Source organism: Cololabis saira, chromosome 16, assembly GCF_033807715.1.
Source record: "Cololabis saira isolate AMF1-May2022 chromosome 16, fColSai1.1, whole genome shotgun sequence".
Lineage (NCBI taxonomy): Eukaryota > Metazoa > Chordata > Actinopteri > Beloniformes > Belonidae > Cololabis > Cololabis saira.
Window position 1 is genome coordinate 39,082,640 of NC_084602.1, and position 20,302 is coordinate 39,102,941.

General features: G+C 41.8%; 1 protein-coding gene across 1 annotated transcript in view; it reads right to left on the bottom strand.

The window, feature by feature from the left end:
• ahi1 (Abelson helper integration site 1) overlaps positions 1 to 20,302 on the bottom strand; it is a 30,046-nt gene that overhangs the window by 3,621 nt on the left and 6,123 nt on the right. Inside the window, exons 6-20 of the mRNA XM_061743338.1 lie at positions 19,679 to 19,871; positions 19,500 to 19,595; positions 13,716 to 13,901; positions 10,227 to 10,391; positions 10,023 to 10,155; positions 9,018 to 9,141; positions 7,893 to 8,122; positions 7,701 to 7,810; positions 6,705 to 6,823; positions 6,493 to 6,623; positions 5,148 to 5,288; positions 3,857 to 4,058; positions 3,571 to 3,733; positions 2,292 to 2,409; positions 707 to 759 (exon numbers count right to left, since the gene is read on the bottom strand). Coding sequence (XP_061599322.1) covers positions 707 to 759; positions 2,292 to 2,409; positions 3,571 to 3,733; positions 3,857 to 4,058; positions 5,148 to 5,288; positions 6,493 to 6,623; positions 6,705 to 6,823; positions 7,701 to 7,810; positions 7,893 to 8,122; positions 9,018 to 9,141; positions 10,023 to 10,155; positions 10,227 to 10,391; positions 13,716 to 13,901; positions 19,500 to 19,595; positions 19,679 to 19,871 — 2,164 coding nt within the window. The remainder of the gene's footprint in view (positions 1 to 706; positions 760 to 2,291; positions 2,410 to 3,570; positions 3,734 to 3,856; positions 4,059 to 5,147; positions 5,289 to 6,492; positions 6,624 to 6,704; positions 6,824 to 7,700; positions 7,811 to 7,892; positions 8,123 to 9,017; positions 9,142 to 10,022; positions 10,156 to 10,226; positions 10,392 to 13,715; positions 13,902 to 19,499; positions 19,596 to 19,678; positions 19,872 to 20,302) is intronic.

Genomic DNA, 20,302 nt, shown 5'->3' on the forward strand with positions numbered 1-20,302 from the left:
TTGGGGAAATGCCTGTAAAACATATATTCATTTTGCAAAAAAGAGCCATAAGAATAATCAGTAGAAAACGATATAGAGATCCAACAAATCCATTATTCCTTCAGTTACAATTGTTGAAATTTCATGAATTAGTAGATTATAGTATTCTGCAAATTATGTTTAAAGCTCATAAAAAAACTTTACCAATCAACATTCAGAAAAGATTTGATAAAAGAGAAAGCAAGTATAACTTAAAAGGAACAGAGATTTAAAAAAAACAAGATTCAGGACTAAATTGATGGAACGTTGTGTTTCTGTGAAAGGAATCAGTTTATGGAACAATCTGAATAAAGAAAACAAAGAATACAAATCAAACATTACATTCAAAAGAACAATTAAAGCCTGTATGTTAAGTAAATACAATGAAATATGTTAGTTAAGTTTGATTGAGATCCCCATAGACGGCGGTAATTTTATTTTATTTTAGTTTTTTATTTACTTAGTTGTTATTTTTTTAAATTTTTTATTTATGTTATTTGTGAATTTATTTCTTGGAAAAAGGGGCAGATTAGATAAGATTCTTCTTCTTTCTGCTCCATTTTCATTCACAATTTATGAACATTTGTATTTGTATTTGTATTGAATGGTTTGTTTTATTTTTTGAATGAAATAAAGAATAAAATGAAATGAAAAATGAATGAAGCAGAAACACATCCCCAACTCTTACCGTTTGTAGTTTAAAAGACCCTTTTGGACGCTGACCGACCGGACTGAATCCCCCTGAAAAACAGTAAAAATATTACACAATTCAACATCTTGTGTTTCATTTCATTTATTTATTTAGCACAAATTTGGAGGGATGGAGGGAATGAAGCCCGAAGGGCTTGTACAGAGTTCCACTCCCATCAACAACTGTGATGAAATAACAAAGATAATGTACAACATGGAACGTGGATACAAGGTCTGGATTACATTAAAGATAAAGACATTCAAGGTTAAGACAGAATAAGATGTTTTTTTATTAACTTTCTGAAGGAGCTAAAAGATAATGTTGACTTCAGCGACACATTCAAGTCATTCCAGAGTTTTGGATCTAAATTGATGACCAGATGTTGGAAAGAAGGGTAAATGAAGATTGGCACTGTGTCTACTTGGATATGAATTAAAATCAGATGAAAAAGTAAAAAACTGCTGGAAAGTGTCAGGAACATCATGTTTTCTATTCATAAACTTATGCACAAACAAGCATGAGTGAAAAACATTAAGTGTATGAATGGATAATAGTGAATATTTCATAAAAAGAGGTGCAGATGGTTCATATCGACCAGACTGAGTTTTGGATTATCAGTAATTGGTTGAGAAAAGTTGGATAAGTTGCAGACCAGACAATATTGCAATAATTCATATATGGAACTATAATCCAGAGTCAAGTGATCAGAGGGACGGATCACGGGACAAACCTTTTTCAGTTTGTCAAGCATTTTCATTGATCTTTTGCAAACTTGATTAATATGATTATTCCAATTTAGACCTTCATCCAAATCAACACCCAGAAATTTTGTGTGTGATACTTGAAGGATTTCAGTTCCGTTAATTAATATTTTGCATAAGGTTTATTTTTGTTGCAGAAGATCATAAAGATTTCTTTACATTTAGAGTTAGCTTATTGATCTAGAACGGGGGTCGGCAACCCACGGCTCTAGAGCCGCATGCGGCTCTTTAGCGCCGCCCTAGTGGCTCCTGGAGCTTTTTCAGAAATGTTCGACCTTTTTTCTCCTTTTTTCTCTTCTTTTTTTTCTTCTTTTTTCTTCTTTTTTTCTTCCCTTTTCCTTTCCTTTTTAATCTCGACGTTTTGATTTTTTTCACGAAATTTTGAATATTTTCTCGACTTTTCGACCTTTTTTCCAAAAAAAATCTTCCCCCAGTTATAACTAATATAGATACATGCAGCATGTCTTGCCTTCATTCTAAGGCTGATACAAGACTTTTATACAAGATTTTTTGCGGCTCCAGACATATTTGTTTTTTGTGTTTTTGGTTCAATACGGCTCTTTCAACATTTTGGGTTGCCGACCCCTGATCTAGAACTAATTAGAAACAGAGTTCATGTAGAAAAACTGGTGACAACGACACCCTTCCTGTTGGTCCAGCGGCCTTGAGCCTCTGGAGGCATTTCTTCCACAGCTTTCCCTGCCGGTACGTAGTGCAGCGCTAATCTGCACACTGAGCCGACCTCGTGTCCCGCAGCTCCAGCTAAAGCACTAAGTGGTCCGACACAAACAACGGCGTGATTATCAGAGCCGGCCACTTACGGTGCTGCGAGTTCAGAGCTGCCTGGGGGATCAGCTGCTCTGCCACCGAGCCGGAGACCTGCAGCCTGGAGTGCGGTGACAGGAGGGATGGAGACGGCAGCGAGGCGTTTAATCCCATCTGGGGAAAAAAGTTGCATTTCAGAGTGGCGGCTATTTCACCTTTAACTTTTAATATGACTTCACATGTTGGAGCTTCTGATATTGAAGTCATAATTACATTTAAATCATACAAATCTAAATCTAAAGCAGTATCTGGGCACTTTAAGGATTCTGTTCATTGATCTTTTGAGTCTATTTGCTTTAAAACTACAGTAATGTGCAAAAGTTAGTCCTCAAATCGGTTCCTTCGTTAAAAATACATGTACAAATAAAACAAAATTATTTATTTAAAATGTTTTTTTTAATCACTTGCAGTACTAAGCACTTCCTTTACTGCTTCCATAAGATTCAGGAGCGTAAATTTCACCCTGCTGCTGCTAAACATCAGCCCTCGATGATCGGCAGGATTCAAGTATGTGCTAACGTAATGCCAAAAGGGAAAGACGTCAGCAGTGAGAAGAGATTGTTGATGCATATCAACAATGCGTAAAGCGTTACAAAAACATTTTCTAAAAAATATGTGTTTAATGTTCTTAAGCGAGAAAGATCATTCGTAAGTGGAAAACATCCGAGTGAGTCGTAAATCTTCCCGGGAGGTGATGTCCCAGCTAATTTACCCCAAGATCAAACCAACAAAACCAAGAGCTGTATCTCCACGAAATCACAATTTAAAAAAAAAATAGGAGAAAGCAATGTCTGGCTAAAAAAAATACATCAAACCACGATTAAAGCTTTTAGGAACTAAAGCAATGTAGCAAAGAATTATGGGTCTAAGTACCTCCACGGATGTGAGACTGATGGGACATGTATTGTTGCTAAAGATGCATCTACAAGCTCCTGAATCGTGAAGGTACTTAGTGTTGCCCACACAACTTTCCCTTTGTGGCTTTACTTTTGGTCAATAAAAGTGAAGAGTTTTAGTGCTTTTGTTTCTCTGAGGTTGTTTATCACGAATCCCAAAGACAATAACGTGACAGTTATTTAAGTTTTACATAAAGACAAAAATAGGATTAAAAGAAGTGCACCGACTTTTTACAAAACTCCTTTAAACCGAGTACTGAGAACAATTCAAAGAAACAAAAAAGGCTCAGTGCAGTTACATCACCATGGATGAACTTTTACTAAGAAAAAAGGAGCATCAATTAAAAAACAAAAACAATCCAAAAAAAAACAAACTTACTGCGCCCGTATCAGATGCAAAGCTCCTTCCTGTGTGACTGAGGCCTGATTTGTCTGATAAATGATAAAACAAAGCATTTATATAAAGAAATACTAGTAGAAGATCAACCAAACGTGATGTTGTAGGAGTATATCTTATATGAATTAATTTCAGTACCGTGATCCTGAATTAATCCAGAGGCTGGGGACCTCCGACGTGGCTCCTAAAGAGTGAAAATATGAACTTTAGTTTGACATTTTGTGACAATAAGTAATAATAAAGACTCAGACTTAGTTAAAGAGGGAACATATATACAAGAACTGAGTCCAGCTGCTCCTTGACAGACTGCATCTTCAGTGCGAGTCTGGCCGCGTGGGCGAACTGGTCCAAGGCCGAGGAAGCAGACGTGTCGCGGAGCGTGGCGAGGTCGGGCGTGTTTCTGAAGGTCCAGGTGTCTGCAGACACCGACCTGCTGGCGGCTTTGATGCTCTGCATCTCCAGCTGGGAAACTGCACACAACAACAGGACATTTTTACCTGCCATTGTTTATGGTATGTTTATGTAAAAATTGCTCGGGGGTTCATGTTCTGGGTCTCTGGAAAAAGCCTAGAGCAGCGGTCGGCAACCCAAAATGTTGAAAGAGCAAAAACACAAAAGACAAATATGTCTGGAGCCGCAAAAAATGAAAAGTCTTGTATACGCCTTAGAATGAAGACAACGCATGCTGCATGTTTCTATATTAGGTGGAACTGGGGGGAGATTTGTTTTTAAATTATGCACTTTGAGAAAAAAGTCAAAATGTCGAGAAAAAAGTCTAAATGTCAAGATTAACGTGAAGTACAATCTTGAGAAAAAAGTCTAAATGTCAAGAAAAAAGTCTAAATGTTGAGAAAAAAGTCTAAATGTCAAGATTAACGTTGAAGTACAATCTTGAGAAAAAAGTCGAAATGTCGAGAAAAAAGTCGAAATGTCGAGATTAAAAAGGAAAGGAAAAAAGAAAAAAAGGAAAAAAGAAAAAGAAAAAAAAGGAAAAAAAAGAAAAAAGGAAAAGAAGAGAATAAAAAAGAGAAAAAAGGAAAAAAGAGAAAAAGAGAGAAAAAAAGGAAAAAAAAGGTCAAATATTTTTGAAAACGCTCCAGGAGCCACTAGGGCGGCACTAAAGAGCCGCATGTGGCTCTGGAGCCGCGGGTTGTCGACCCCTGGTCTAGAGACAACTTCTGTTGTAATAGATGCTATATACATAAAATTGAATTGAAAATTGAATTGGTTGGTACAGCACATGCACACACATGGCCCCACTGACTCTGTTAAAGGGGACATGGGATTCAAAATACTTAATCTCCAACCAACTTCCCACGATGCTGCAAGAGCCATCAAATATCTGACCCCTCCTCTAACGCCAGCCGCTGTAAAGACCTGGTTCTACTGTCATTCTGTGGTATTTTGATCAAAACATGTCACTGAGACCTCAAGAAATAAGTTTAAAATAAAAAAAAAGTTTAACAACCTTTTAAAGCCCAGTGCAGTGAAATCCTTGGCTGAAGGAGTTGCTGGACTACATACAGGGAGGTGAAACGTCTGCTGAAAACAAAACCAACCTTTGCGATCGTGCAGGTACACGTGCACCGGCTGGCTCCGACCGAAGGCGCAGAAAGCGACCATGTTCTCGTGAGGGTGGAAAGCGACGCCGTGGAGGGCAGTGGGGTAACAAAGCTCCGAGTAGACCGCCACTTGGTCTCCTGGGAGAAAATCAATCAATCGATCAGCCGGTGTCATACGGTGGCCGACGAGGGTCAAACCCACTGCAACGGCCTGATGCGTCTCAGTTAAGGAAAACGGCTTCAAGTACAGAAACGATTCAAATTCACAAACCCAAAACGAGGAACAAAAAGAGGAACGTGGTGCAAATGAAAAAAATGTACTGCAAAAAACAAAGACAGATGCAGCATCATCAAACGCTGCAAATAGAGAAACGATGCAAAGCACAAAACGATATAAGACAAGAAACCATCTTCAAAAGAAAAACGCTTCATAACCGGTCACTACAACCGGAAGTGCTCCAAACCTGCAGGGGGCGCAGCTGACTGAACCTTCCTTCCTTCCTTCTTTCCTCCTGCTCTCTCCTTCCTTCTTTCCCTCCTTCCCTCCTTCCTTCCTTCCTTCCTTCCTTCCTTCCTTCCTTCCTTCCTTCCTTCCTTCCTTCCTTCCTTCCTTCCTTCCTTCCTTCCTTCCCTTCCTTCCTCCCTCCCTTCTTCTCTTCCTCTTTTCTTCCTCTTTTCTCCCTTCCTTCCTTCCTTCCTTCCTTCCTTCCTTCCTTCCTTCCTTCCTTCCTTCCTTCCTTCCTTCCTTCCTTCCTTCCTTCCTTCCTTCCTTCCTTCCTTCCTTCCTTCCTTCCTTCCTTCCTTTTCTCCCATCCTTCCTTCCTTCTTTCTTTCTTTCCTTCTTTTCATTCTCCCTTCCTCCCTTCCTTCCTTCCTCCCTCCCTCCCTCCCTCCCTCCCTCCCTCCCTCCCTCCCTCCCTTCCTTCCTTCCTTCCTTCCTTCCTTCCTTCCTTCCTTCCTTCCTTCCTTCCTTCCTTCCTTCCTTCCTTCCTTCCTTCCTTCCTTCCTTCCTTCCTTGACCCGAAGACAGCACAAAGGTTTTTGTACCTCGTTTTGAGTTTGTGAATTTGCATCGTTTCTCTATTTGCAGCGTTTGATGATGCTGCATTTGTCTTGGTTTTTTTGCAGCACGTTGAGTTTTTTCATTTGCACCACGTTCCTCTTTTTGTTCCTCGTTTTGAGTTTGTGAATTTGAATCGTTTCTGTACTTGAAGCCGTTTTCCTTACCTGAGACGCGTTAGGCCGTTGCAGTGCGTTTGGCCCTTGTCGGCCACCGTAGCGTCAAGTTGTAAACTATCAAAAAGGGAATTGATTAACTGAAAAAAGGAGAAAACCTTCTCACCTGTGTCAGTATTCCAGACGTACGCCATCCCGTCCTCACTCCCAGAGAAAATGAAACTCCCACATGGGGTGAAGGTGCTGTAAATCCTCTCTCGGTAGTTTATGGCTCCGGTGTACTTCTTCACCGCCAGGCTGAATCAGAACATGACGGAGTATTGATTAGGAATGGCTGTTTTCACCTCAGACGTGGGTGCGTTTGTTCTCTGGACTCACATCCTCAGGTCCATCACCCTCAGGACGCTGTCCTTGGCGTGGATCAGCAGGCAGCGGCCGTTCGGGTGCAGCTGCAGCATGTTGACCGGGACGCCGCTCAGGTCGCTCTCCTGGAGTTTCTGTCGACAACGTTGAGAATCACAGAATAATAAATAATTCTGTTTTAACTCGGTGTGTTTACTCGGTGTGTTTAACCCTGACCTAATTCTCCTGTCCTTCTTTCCTCCTACTCTCTCCTGTCCTTCTTTCCTCCTACTCTCTCCTGTCCTTCTTTCCTCCTACTCTCTCCTTCCTTCCTTCCTTCCTTCCTTCCTTCCTTCCTTCCTTCCTTCCTTCCTTCCTTCCTTCCTTCCTTCCTTCCTTCCTTCCTTCCTTCCTTCCTTCCTTCCTTCCTTCCTTCCTCCTACTCTCTCCTTCCTTCCTTCCTTCCTTCCTTCCGTCCTTTTTGCCTTCCTTCCTTCTTCCCTTCCTTCCTTCCTTCCTTCCTTCCTTCCTTCCTTCCTTCCTTCCTTCCTTCCTTCCTTCCTTCCTTCCTTCCTTCCTTCCTTCCTTCCTTCCTTCCTTCCTTCCTTCCTTCCTTCCTTCCCTTCCTTTCTTCCTTCCTTCCTTCCTTCCTTCTTTTTTCCCTTCCTTTCTTCTTTCCTCCTGCTCTCTCCTTCCTTCTTCCCTTCCTCTTTTCTTCCTTCATTCTTTTCTCCCTTCCTTCCTTCCTTCCTTCCTTCCTTCCTTCCTTCCTTCCTTCCTTCCTTCCTTCCTTCCTTCCTTCCTTCCTTCCTTCCTTCCTTCCTTCCTTCCTTCCTTCCTTCCTTCCTTCCTTCCTTCCTTCCTTCCTTCCTTCCTTCCTTCCTTCCTTCCTTCCTTCCTTCCTTCCTTCCTTCCTCTCTTCCTCCTTCCTTGACCTGAAGACAGCACAAGGGTTAATGAAATCACAGTCTGGTGATGTATTTTCCTCTTTCATTTACTGATGTAGTATATATGTAGTATAGAGGTTTGCACCTTTTCCAGGGACCAGTGACGACACGGCTGCTGCCGCGGCCGGCCCTCGTTCACCGATGTTTTCCACACAATGATGAGGCCCGTGTTGTCTGCAGAGAACATTCTGGTTCCTAGTTTTAGAAAGAAAAGTTACAGAAACACCATAAATGAGAGAGAAAGTTGTAGACTTATCTGCAGAGGAAAACTGCAAACCTTCCGAGTCGAAGCAGACTGAGTTGATGAAGCTTGCGTGACCCTCCAGCTCCCGCAGCAGCTGGCCGTTCACGTCGCTGACGTCCAGCCTCCACACGCGCACCAGGCAGTCGTAGCTGCCGGTCACCGCCAGGTTCTGGGCGCCGGGGTGGTACTGAGCGCAGTACACGAAGGACGGGTGAGGGAGCACCTTGTGGGCCGCACCCTGGAGCCGCTCCACGTCCCACTCTCTGAGGGAGACATTTTTTTGATTTGATTTATTTTATTTTTGTACATGTAAAAAAAAAAAAGAAACAACACTTCATGAGAAGTTTAAGAAAACAACAACAAAACAAAGAATTTCATCCTTTAAAACTTGCTAACTTGATTTACATGTATGTATGTATATATATATATATATATATATATATATATATATATATATATATATATATATATATATATATGTGTATATAAAGAAGGAATGAAGGAAGGGAGGAAGGAAGGAAGGAAAGAAGGAAGGAGAGAGCAGGAGGAAGGAAGGAAGGAAGGGAGAACACAAGGAAAGAAGGAAGGAAGGGAGAAAAGAGGAAGGGAAGAAGGAAGGTATACATACATATATATATATATATATATATATATATATATATATATATATATATATATATATATATATATATATATATATATATATTATATATATATATATATATATATATATATATATATATATATATATATATATATATATATATATATATATATATATATTATATATATATATATATATATATATATATATATATATAAAATTTGCTGCCCATTTCTGTACATAAATATAAACTAATCTACCCATTCACCCAATAGTGTTATATCAGGCCCCTAAAATCCGCTAAACCCCTTCCTCTTTGTACCTCGTGAGAATCATGTTTTTATATTTGTTTTTAAACTGGTTAATTTTTGGACATTGTTTTAATTCTGAATCCATTCTGTTCCATAGTTTAACTCCACTGACTGATATAGAAAATATTTTCATAGTTGTTCGTGTTCTACGAGTCTTAAAATTTAGAGTACCCCTTAAATCATACCTCCCCTCTCTGTCATAAAACATTTCCTGCAAGTGAGAAATGGTGGAAATACACTTGCCTCACGGTTCCGTCGGAGGAGGCCGACAGCAGGCGCCGGTCGTCTCTGGACCAGCAGAGGTCGTACACGATTTTCAGATGTCCACTGAAAGCAGCCAACACTTTACCGGAGGGAATCTCATACACTGAAATAAAAACAAAAACTAAATTCATTAACTGGATTCAGGAAATGTCTACAACTTTACCTCTGGAAAAGATTACTTACATTATAAAGGAGAAACTATCATTATTTCCAAACATTTGGGGTCCTTTTATGGAATATATGGAGAGTGTGGATTTAAGCGGTCTGGGGAGTTACCAGCGATCCTCTGCAGTGTTCTAAAACCATTTCCTTTCTTTTGATACTTGATTTATTTTATTCTGTTTGAATTGTACATTCAAGTTTGTATTTCTGAACTTTGCACAACAGTGAAGAAAAAAATAGAGAAACCTACTATTGCATTCACTTGAGAAAAAAAATCTGCTGTTTTTCTGAATTAACGAGATAATTACTTGTTCTACTGATCCTGGAGAAAAGTTGCAATGCAGAGCAGAATTATTTTTTTTCACTAAAACTTTTCCGGGAGATATTTATCTTGTTAATTCAGAAAAACAGAGCAGATTTTTTTTTTCTCAAGTGAATGCAATACGCTTCTGTAGAAACCTTTGTTGTTTTGATTGTTTTACTTTCTTGTTTTGTTTGGGGTTTTATTTAATTATTTTATTTTTTTAATTTAATTAATTTTTTTTTTCCTTTCTTTCTTTTTTCTCTTTCTTTTTTTCATATAAAACTAAACTGAGTGTTGCTTTATGATATCTCATAAATACCTGACTTGTAAGGAAATATGATTCGAATGCTGGACAATAATTCAGCTGCCCTTTATGTTTCCTTTTATGTAAGAGCATGAGCTCTTACTTTTGTTTATCACTGGAAGGATTTTGAAAACCAAATAAAGAAACAAACATATTCTCACTTTTCCAGAGCAGAATAAGTGGCCTGCGGTTGCTCAGGTGACGTGTTTCTCACCTACAACGGGGAAAGCATCTCTATCTGCACAAGCTGCAGCCAGGATGGTTCCAGCGTGAGAGAACAGCACGGTGAGACATCCCATCTGACCGCCACGAAACGCCAGGACGTGCTTGTTAGGAACCCGACACATCTGCAAGAGCAAACCTCCGTCAGGATTTGATCAAATCTATTGGTTGATAAAAGCGTGTGGCGTCTCCCCACCTGACCGGGCAGCCGGCTCCATCTCAGAGTCGGCTGCTTGCCGATGCTGCTGCTGCTGGTCGGTTCTGTCAGGGTTCGCTTGGTGGCCTCGTTCTGCAGCTCGCTGTAGGAGGTGCTGCCTCTCTCCTCCTGCAGCGCCATCATGGACCGGATGCTGGGGTCCACCTGCGGAGCCAAGAGCAGCTCAGCTTTCTTTCTTTCTTTCTTTCTTTATTTGCACCATAAAAGAGTAATAATATGTGCGGTTAAAAAGAGGTTAAAAAACCCTGTACGGGCTTATAAAAAGCACCTCCCCAAGGAAATAAAAGAATTAAATAAATCAACAATAATACTGGTATTCACAAAAATAAACTAGAAGAAGAAGCTATAACAACAGACAATAAGAAAGCAAACAACATGAGCAGGGAACGCAAAAAACAAAAACATGAGAGTATGTAGGGCAGGGGTCTGCAACCCAAAATGTTGAAAGAGCCGTATTGGACCAAAAACACAAAAAACAAATATGTCTGGAGCCGCAAAATTGAAAAGTCTTGTATCAGCCTTAGAATGAAGGCAAATGGCGAAAGGTGAAATGTCGAGAAAAAAGTAAAAATGTCGAAATTATTGTTGAAGTACAATCTCGAGAAAAAAGTGGAAATCTTAACAAAAAAGTGGAAATGTTGAGAAAAAAGTGGAAATGCCGAAAAAAAAAGTCGAAATGTCGAGAAAAAAGTAAAAATGTCGAAATTAATGTTGAAGTACAATCTCGAGAAAAAAGTGGAAATGTTAGCAAAAAAGTGGAAATGTCGAGAAAAAAGTCAAAATTTCGAGAAAAAAGTACAGTCTCGAGAAAAAAATCGAAATGATAAGTCTTAACTTAAACATTTTGATAGAAGAGGATGATTCAACAATGAACTGATAGGAATTCCAGATCAAGGAGCCTCTATAAGCAAATGAAGTTTGTTACTGTGTCTTGTGTTGTAAGAATGGACCTGAGAGTTGGCTGTAAAGAATTCATGAAAAGATTTGGAAAGCAAGTGGGAAAGATGGATACATTTATGAATAAATATGCATGATTGAAGTATGTTTATATCGTATACTGACAATATGTGAAGTTTCCTAAACAGATCTTCATCAGAGCATCCGACACAGACGGCAAAACTGACATCCAGCATGTCAAATCTGGCATTGATCCGCATAAATGTAGCAACAGACTACGTCAGCGATTAAAGCTGCATGGGGAAATGAGTTTGGGTTGCAGATCCCTGACGAGATCTGGAACGGGAGCCCAGAGGTGATTAATACAGTACGTTGTTAGGATTTATTAAATTGTTTAAAGGTTTGAAGGGTTTTTCTATAAGATTCTACACTGGTGGGTTTTCTCTATTTGCAGGGTCAACTGGGTCGACTAGGCTGTTAAATAGTGTTTCTTTAGGTGAAGAAAATGAAGAGAAACACATGATTTAACACTGATGGGTCTCCTCCGTTATCTGGGTTGACATCTTAAGTAGGAAGCAATAAACGGGGACATACAGCTGAAGGTCTGATATGTTTGGCAGATGGGATTCACGTACAAAGAACACCTCCCTTTTTAGTATAAATACGACTGGATCCACCGTTTGCATTTCTCTCCTGCCTATGTGGTTTGAGAGAGGTTTACCTCCGGCTGGAAAACATTGTGGATGATATAATAAAGCTTGTAATAACTTGTAATAACAAACGAACATGCAGATCTTTCAACGTGCTCCATTCACTCGACGCATTGCCTCATTCAGTTTCGGGTTCTACACCAAATTGAAGCTCCATAAGCTCATTCCAAATATTTCCCCACAATGTGATAAATGCAACATAGATGAGGCAACCCATGTCCACAGCTTCCTTCTCTGTCTGAAGTAGGGCTGGGCGATATATCGAGATTTTAATATATATCGATATATTTTCAAACGCGATATGGTACGAGACAATATCGTTTATATCGATTTAAAAAAAAATGTATATATATATATATATATATATATTTTTTTTTTTATGATTTTGATATAGCTTATTTTGTGACAAATTGACTTGGGACTTGAGATTTGCACAAATGTTTTGTTATTTGCACAACTGTCAACCTCAGTGGAAAAGTCTGCCTGTTACTGTCTACATTGTATTAATTGTACAGTGTATTTTAATTTAATTGTTATGCAGGAAAGGGATATTTGTTTTATTTTATTCAAGAAGCATTTTTATTCTATATATGCAGGCAGTTTATTTTTATTCCATTTGTTTTATACATTTTGATATTGTGCAGACCTCTGTTAATAAAGGAACCTGTGTGACATTTGGCACGAGGCTTTGTATTAAAACTGACTGTTTTTTTAAGGGTTTGCCTCAGAAAAAAATGAAGCTAACAGAGATGCTAACAGAGATGCTATGCTATAATGCTTTGGGGGAAACCCCAATTATGTCACAGAAAAAATATCGATATATATCGAGTATCAACATTCAGCTAGAAAATATCGAGATATGACTTTTGGTCCATATCGCCCAGCCCTAGTCTAAAGATAGATAAATACTGGAAAAAAATGTTCAAAACTTTCTCTGAGATTCTTGGTTTCCCGTATTGAACGGGTACCAAGTACTTCTTCCTGTTTAAACGATCACATAAGTGTGGGACCTATCTTCCTCCTATAGTGGCGAGCATAGCTGCCTTCCAAGCAGTTGACCTGGGTTTGATTCCCCGCCATCGCAGCTCAACTTTTTGTACGCCAAAACCTCCAGACACAGAGACAGTTTCTTCCCCCGAGCTGTTGCTCTGATGAATCTCATCACTCATAGACTCTCAGAGAATCAATCACTGTGCAATAATAATAATAGTAATGATAATAATAATAATATACACCTTTCACTTTTTTTTTTAAATTTTATATATGTTAATAAGAGGCATTTGTCTATTTACTGTACAGTGAGCGATAATAACCGGAGTCAAATGCCCTGTCTGGCATGTTCAAACTTGGCCAATAAAACCTGATTTCTGATTCTGAACCTGATCCTATCTTGGTTATACTGGGAATCTGTACCAGCATGGACAAGAGCACAGCACCAACTTCTCTCCTACCGTCTGATTACAGCCCAAAAAATAATATTGACTTTCTTGAAGAAAAAGGAAGTTCCTACTTTTAAGCTGACGCAATTTGACAAGATCTGGCTGCCCCTCGTCCACTACGACAATAACCCATAGTGGACACTCTTGATAGTTAGTTGTCCACTAGTATTTTCCACTCTGTCTTATCAAAATGATTATTTCCCATTACTACCTCTATTGTTACACACTACAGTATGTACTGAGCAGAAGAGGTGGGAGGGCTTTTCTTATGTACCTGTGTATCGTGTGTTGTGATGTTATCTATCTGTTTTGTTTTTGTTCTTCTTAAAAGAAAATGTACACTGCATTCATGTCCTACAGCTCAAATATTTTCTTCAATAAAATATATTTGACAGGAAAAGAGAATGTAGCAGCAGACTTACGTGCTCCGGGAGTTTGATCCCCTTCACCGTGACATAAAGGGTGGATGTGTATTTGGTTCTCGGGGACTTCCTCCACCACTCCACCACCTCTATTGTCTTAGCTTGTCTCTTGGTCCGAAGTGGAGGGCAGAAGAGCTGCAGGCGAAGTTTGCTGTCAACGTTGAGGACCCCGTTTGTACCAACGAGCTGGAAGATGAAGGTAAACACGGCGTCAACTAGGGCTGGGCGATATATATCGAGTATACTCGATGTATCTCGGCTTCTACTCTGTGCGATGTACAAAATTACTGTATCGTGAATATTCGAGTATAGATTGTCACGCATTTGCTCTAAGGCATTAAATTACAGGGTTTTCTCACTCTCTCGTCTCGTCTCTCCTTCTCAGAGACATAAAACAAGCGCACCCAGTTACATACGTCATTCACGTACTGTCATGCGTACATCATCATACGCCCAGCAGAAAGGCAGCGGCAGCAGGTGTCAGTGCTGCTGTCCAATCCGCCGGTTCAGTTCCACCTAACTTTCCCAAACTCGGCCTGTTTGTGCCGTGAGTTCATCCACGCGGTTGCTACGCGCGACGGACTCTTTTCAAAGCAAATCGGTTTAGTAAAGACGGGAGGGGATGTTTTCTCCTCGCACGACGCGCTGATGCAGCTCCAACTATCCACTCAGTATAACACGCGTCGACGCAGCCGAGCCTTTTAGAGCTGAGAAACGTCACCTAGTGTTGCTTAAATGTATTAAACAAAGTAAAACAAGACTATATGACGTCATATTTCTAAAAGTAAGTGAAAGTGATGCAAAGTAAAGGAGGAGAGGATGAAACATTGCAATCCCAAAAGACCAATACAATTAGTCTGAATATAAAGGTGCTGTAAAGGCCCTCCTTCTCAGAGCAGCTCATCCTGGTAAAACCAGGTAAAACTGGGTAAAACCGGGTCAAACCGGGCAAAACCAGTCAAAACCAGGTAAAACCGGGTAAAACCAGGTAAAACCGGGTAAAACCGGGTAAAACTAGGTAAAACCGGGTAAAACCGGGTAAAACCGGGTCAAACCGGGCAAAACCGGGTAAAACCAAGTAAAACCGGGTAAAACCGGGTAAAACCGGGCAAAACCAAGTAAAACCAGCTAAAACCGGGTAAAACCGGGTCAAACCGGGTCAAACCAGGTAAAACCGGGTAAAATCGGGTAAAACCAGGTAAAACCAGGTAAAATCGGGTAAGACCAGGTAAAACCGGGTCAAACCGGGTAAAACTGGGTAAAACCGGGTAAAACCGGGTAAAACCGGGTCAAACCGGGTCAAACCGGGTAAAACCGGGCAAAACCAGGTAAAACCGGGTAAAACCAGGTAAAACCGGGTAAAACCAGGTAAAACCGGGTAAAACCGGGTCAAACCGGGTCAAACCGGGTAAAACCAGGTAAAACCCGGTAAAACCGGGCCAAACCGGGTAAATCCGGGTAAAACCAGGTAAAACCAGGTAAAACCGGGTAAGACCGGGTAAGACCGGGTAAAACCAGGTAAAACCGGGTAAAACCAGGCCAAACTGGGTAAATCCGGGTAAAACCGGGTCAAACCGGGCAAAACCAGTCAAAACCAGGTAAAACCGGGTAAAACCAGGTAAAACCGGGTAAAACCGGGTAAAACCGGGTAAAACCGGGTAAAACCGGGTAAAACCAGGTCAAACCAGGTCAAACCGGGTCAAACCGGGTAAAACCGGGTCAAACCGGGTCAAACCAGGTCAAACCAGGTAAAACCGGGTAAAATCGGGTAAGACCAGGTAAAACCAGGTAAAACCAGGTAAAATCGGGTAAGACCAGGTAAAACCGGGTAAAACCGGGTCAAACCGGGTAAAACCGGGTAAAACCGGGTAAAACCGGGTAAAGCCGGGTAAAGCCGGGTAAAACCGGGTAAAACCGGGTAAAACCGGGTAAAACCGGGTCAAACCGGGTAAAACCGGGCAAAACCAGGTAAAATCAGGCCAAACCGGGTAAATCCGGGTAAAACCAGGTAAAACCGGGTAAAACCAGGTAAAACCGGGTAAAACCGGGTAAAACCGGGTAAAACTAGGTCAAACCGGGTAAAACCAGGTAAAACCGGGTAAAACCGGTTAAGACCGGGTAAAACCAGGTAAAACCCGGTAAAACCGGGCCAAACCGGGTAAATCCGGGTAAAACCAGGTAAAACCAGGTAAAACCGGGTAAGACCGGGTAAAACCAGGTAAAACCGGGTAAAACCGGTTAAGACCGGGTAAAACCAGGTAAAACCCGGTAAAACCGGGCCAAACCGGGTAAATCCGGGTAAAACCAGGTAAAACCAGGTAAAACCGGGTAAAACCAGGTAAAACCGGGTAAAACCAGGCCAAACTGGGTAAATCCGGGTAAAACTAGGTAAAACCAGGTAAAACCGGGTAAAACCGGGTAAAATCAGGCCAAACCGGGTAAATCCGGGTAAAACCAGGTAAAACCGGGTAAAACCAGGTAAAACCGGGTAAAACCGGGTAAAACCGGGTAAAACTAGGTAAAACCAGGTCAAACCGGGTAAAACCAGGTCAAACCGGGTAAAACCGGTTAAGACCGGGTAAAACCAGGTAAAACCGGGTAAGACCAGGTCAAACCGGGTAAAACCGGGTAAAACTAGGTAAAACCAGGTAAAACCGGGTAAAACCGGGTAAAACCGGGTAAGACCAGGTAAAACCGGGTAAAACCGGGTAAGACCAGGTAAAACCGGGTAAAACCGGGCAAAACCAAGTAAAACCAGGTCAAACCGGGTAAAATCAGGCCAAACCGGGTAAATCCGGGTAAAACCAGGTAAAACCGGGTAAAACCAGGTTAAAACCGGGTAAAACCGGGTAAAACTAGGTAAAACCAGGTAAAACCGGGTAAAACCGGGTAAGACCGGGTAAGACCGGGTAAAACCAGGTAAAACCGGGTAAAACCAGGCCAAACTGGGTAAATCCGGGTAAAACCAGGTAAAACCGGGTAAGACCGGGTAAGACCGGGTAAAACCGGGTAAAACCAGGCCAAACTGGGTAAAACCAGGTAAAACTAGGTAAAACCAGGTAAAACCGGGTAAAACCGGGTAAAATCAGGCCAAACCGGGTAAATCCGGGTAAAACCAGGTAAAACCGGGTAAAACCAGGTTAAAACCGGGTAAAACCGGGTAAAACCGGGTAAAACTAGGTAAAACCAGGTCAAACCGGGTAAAACCAGGTCAAACCGGGTAAAACCGGTTAAGACCGGGTAAAACCAGGTAAAACCGGGTAAAACCGGGTAAAACCGGGTAAAACCAGGTAAAACCGGGTAAAACCAGGTAAAACCGGGTAAAACCGGGTAAAACCGGGTAAGACCAGGTCAAACCGGGTAAAACCGGGTAAAACTAGGTAAAACCAGGTAAAACCGGGTAAAACCGGGTAAGACCAGGTAAAACCGGGTAAAACCGGGTAAAACCAAGTAAAACCGGGTAAAACCAGGTAAAACCAGGTCAAACCGGGTAAAACCAGGTCAAACCAGGTAAAACCGGGTAAAACCAGGTAAAACCGGGTAAAACCAGGTAAAACCAGGTAAAACCGGGTAAAACCAGGTCAAACCGGGTAAAACCGGGTCATACCAGGTAAGACCAGGTAAAACCAGGTAAAAACAGGTAAAACCAGGTAAAACCGGGTAAAACCAGGTAAAACCGGGTAAAACCAGGTCAAACCAGGTAAAACCGGGTAAAACCAGGTCAAACCGGGCCAAACCGGGTAAAACCAGGCCAAACCGGGCCAAACCGGGCCAAACCAGGTCAAACCGGGCCAAACCGGGTAAAACCAGGTAAAACCGGGTAAAACCAGGCCAAACCGGGTAAATCCGGGTAAAACCGGGTCAAACCAGGTAAAACCGGGTAAAATCGGGTAAAACCAGGAAAAACCAGGTAAAACCGGGTAAGACCAGGTAAAACCGGGTAAAACCGGGCAAAACCAAGTAAAACCAGGTAAAACCGGGTAAAACCAGGTAAAACCGGGTAAAACCGGGCAAAACCAAGTAAAACCAGGTAAAACCTGGAAAAACCAGGTAAAACCGGGTAAGACCAGGTAAAACCGGGTAAAACCGGGCAAAACCAAGTAAAACCAGGTAAAACCGGGTAAAACCAGGTAAAACCGGGTAAAACCGGGTAAAACCAGGTAAAACCGGGTAAAACCGGGTCAAACCAGGTAAAACCGGGTAAAATCGGGTAAAACCAGGTAAAACCCGGTCAAACCAGGTAAAACCGGATCAAACCAGGTAAGACCAGGTAAAACCGGGTAAAACCGGGCAAAACCAAGTAAAACCAGGTAAAACCAGGTAAAACCGGGTAAGACCAGGTAAAACCGGGTAAAACCGGGCAAAACCAAGTAAAACCAGGTAAAACCGGGTAAAACCAGGTAAAACCGGGTAAAACCGGGTAAAACCAGGTAAAACCGGGTAAAACCGGGTCAAACCAGGTAAAACCGGGTAAAATCGGGTAAAACCAGGTAAAACCCGGTCAAACCAGGTAAAACCGGATCAAACCAGGTAAAACCGGGTAAAACCGGGTAAAACCAGGCCAAACCGGGTAAAACCAGGTAAAACCAGGTAAATCCGGGTAAAACCAGGTAAAACCCGGTCAAACCGGGTAAAACCAGGTAAAACCCGGTCAAACCGGGTAAAACCAGGTCAAACCGGGTAAAACCAGGTCAAACCAGGTAAAACCGGGTAAAACCAGTCCAAACCGGGTCAAACCAGATAAAACCGGGTAAAACCGGGTAAAACCAGGTAAAACCGAGTAAAACCAGGTAAAACCGGGTAAAACCGGGTAAAACCGGGTAAAACCAGGTAAAACCGAGTAAAACCAGGTAAAACCGGGTAAAACCGGGTAAAACCAGGTCAAACCGGGTCAAACCAGGTAAAACCGAGTAAAACCAGGTAAAACCGGGTAAAACCAGGTCAAACCGGTTAAACCAGGTCAAACCAGGTCAAACCGGGTCAAACCGGGTCAAACCAGGTCAAACCGGGTAAAACCAGGCCAAACCGGGTAAAACCGGGTAAAACCGGGTAAAACCGGGCCAAACCGGGTCAAACCAGGTTAAACCAGGTCAAACCGGGTCAAACCGGGTCAAACCAGGTCAAACCGGGCCAAACCGGGCCAAACCAGGTAAAACAGGTCAAACCGGTTAAACCAGGTCAAACCAGGTCAAACCGGGTAAAACCGGTTAAAACCAGGTCAAACCAGGTCAAACCAGGTAAAACCGGTTAAAACCGGTTAAAACCAGGTAAAACCGGGCAAAACCAGGTAAAACCGGGTAAAACCAGGTAAAACCGGGTAAAACCGGGTAAAACCAGGTAAAACCAGGTAAAACCAGGTAAAACCAGGACCAGAAGATGTTCTTAGCAGATGTTCTTCAAACGTGGAGTCAGAAAGATGCAACGTGCTCTTTCTGTTTTGAAATTACACTTTTTTTGTTTGTGCCACTCGCTGCTTAGTAACTGTTTAATAAATACAGTTTTGGTAAATTTGACTTATTCCCCCTTTTTGCATGAAAGTTTAAAATGAGCATATATTAATGCAGTATGAACAAGAATGTTTTAATGTAGACGTATAGAATCATCATACTGCTGTGATTGTAGCATCAAAGTGTAAATTCAAGGCTAAGGCAAAATATCGAGATATATATCGTGTCTCGTGACATGGCCTAAAAATATGGAGATATTAATAAAAGGCCATATCGCCCAGCCCTAGCGTCAACAATGGCAAACAAAAGCAGACCAACTCAAGATTATTGACGTTACCTTCAGAAAAGCCCAGGCGATCTTTCTAAATCCCTGCTCGTGCTGGTCGACGTCAGCGTTGGCTCTCGCCTCCTCCATCGTCACGAAATCCAGAATCTGCAGAAAACGTTTGAGGAGAAGCTTTTACCAGCAGCTCTGTTAACCTGTGACTGAACATCAGCTCCTGAAACGAGTCTCACTTCGAAGAAGAGTACGACTTTGGGGCTTTCTTCCGCCTGCTGAACAAAGTAACTGAAACGCTGGTTGAAAATGATCTGCTCCTGCCACTCGGGGATTATGGACTTGTTCTTCTTGAAGTCGAAAGGTTGGGTCATGATGGGGAGGACGTGGTCGACGTTCTCGCGCTCGTAAAACGAAGAGGCGGGCCGGTGGCTTCAAAACAAGGAGGAGAGGTTAGTTTTTGAGGTTTTCAAAGTTTTACTTTCAAAGTTTCACAGAGACACGGAGCTGAGTTTAACCCTTGTGCTGTCTTCGGGTCAAGGAAGGAGGAAGGGAAGAAGAAAGAAAAGAAGAAAAGAAGCAAGGGAGAAAAGAAGAATGGAAGGAAGGAAGGAAGGAAGGAAGGAAGGAAGGAAGGAAGGAAGGAAGGAAGGAAGGAAGGAAGGAAGGAGGAAAGAAGGAAGGAAGGAGAGAGCAGGAGGAAAGAAGGAAGGAAGTGAAAAAAGAAGGAAGGAAGGAAGGAAGGAAGGAAGGAAGGAAGGAAGGAAGGAAGGAAGGAAGGAAGGAAGGAAGGAAGGAAGGAAGGAAGGAGGAAGGGAGAAACAAGGAAAGAAGGAAGGAAGGGAAAAAAGAGGAAGGGAGAA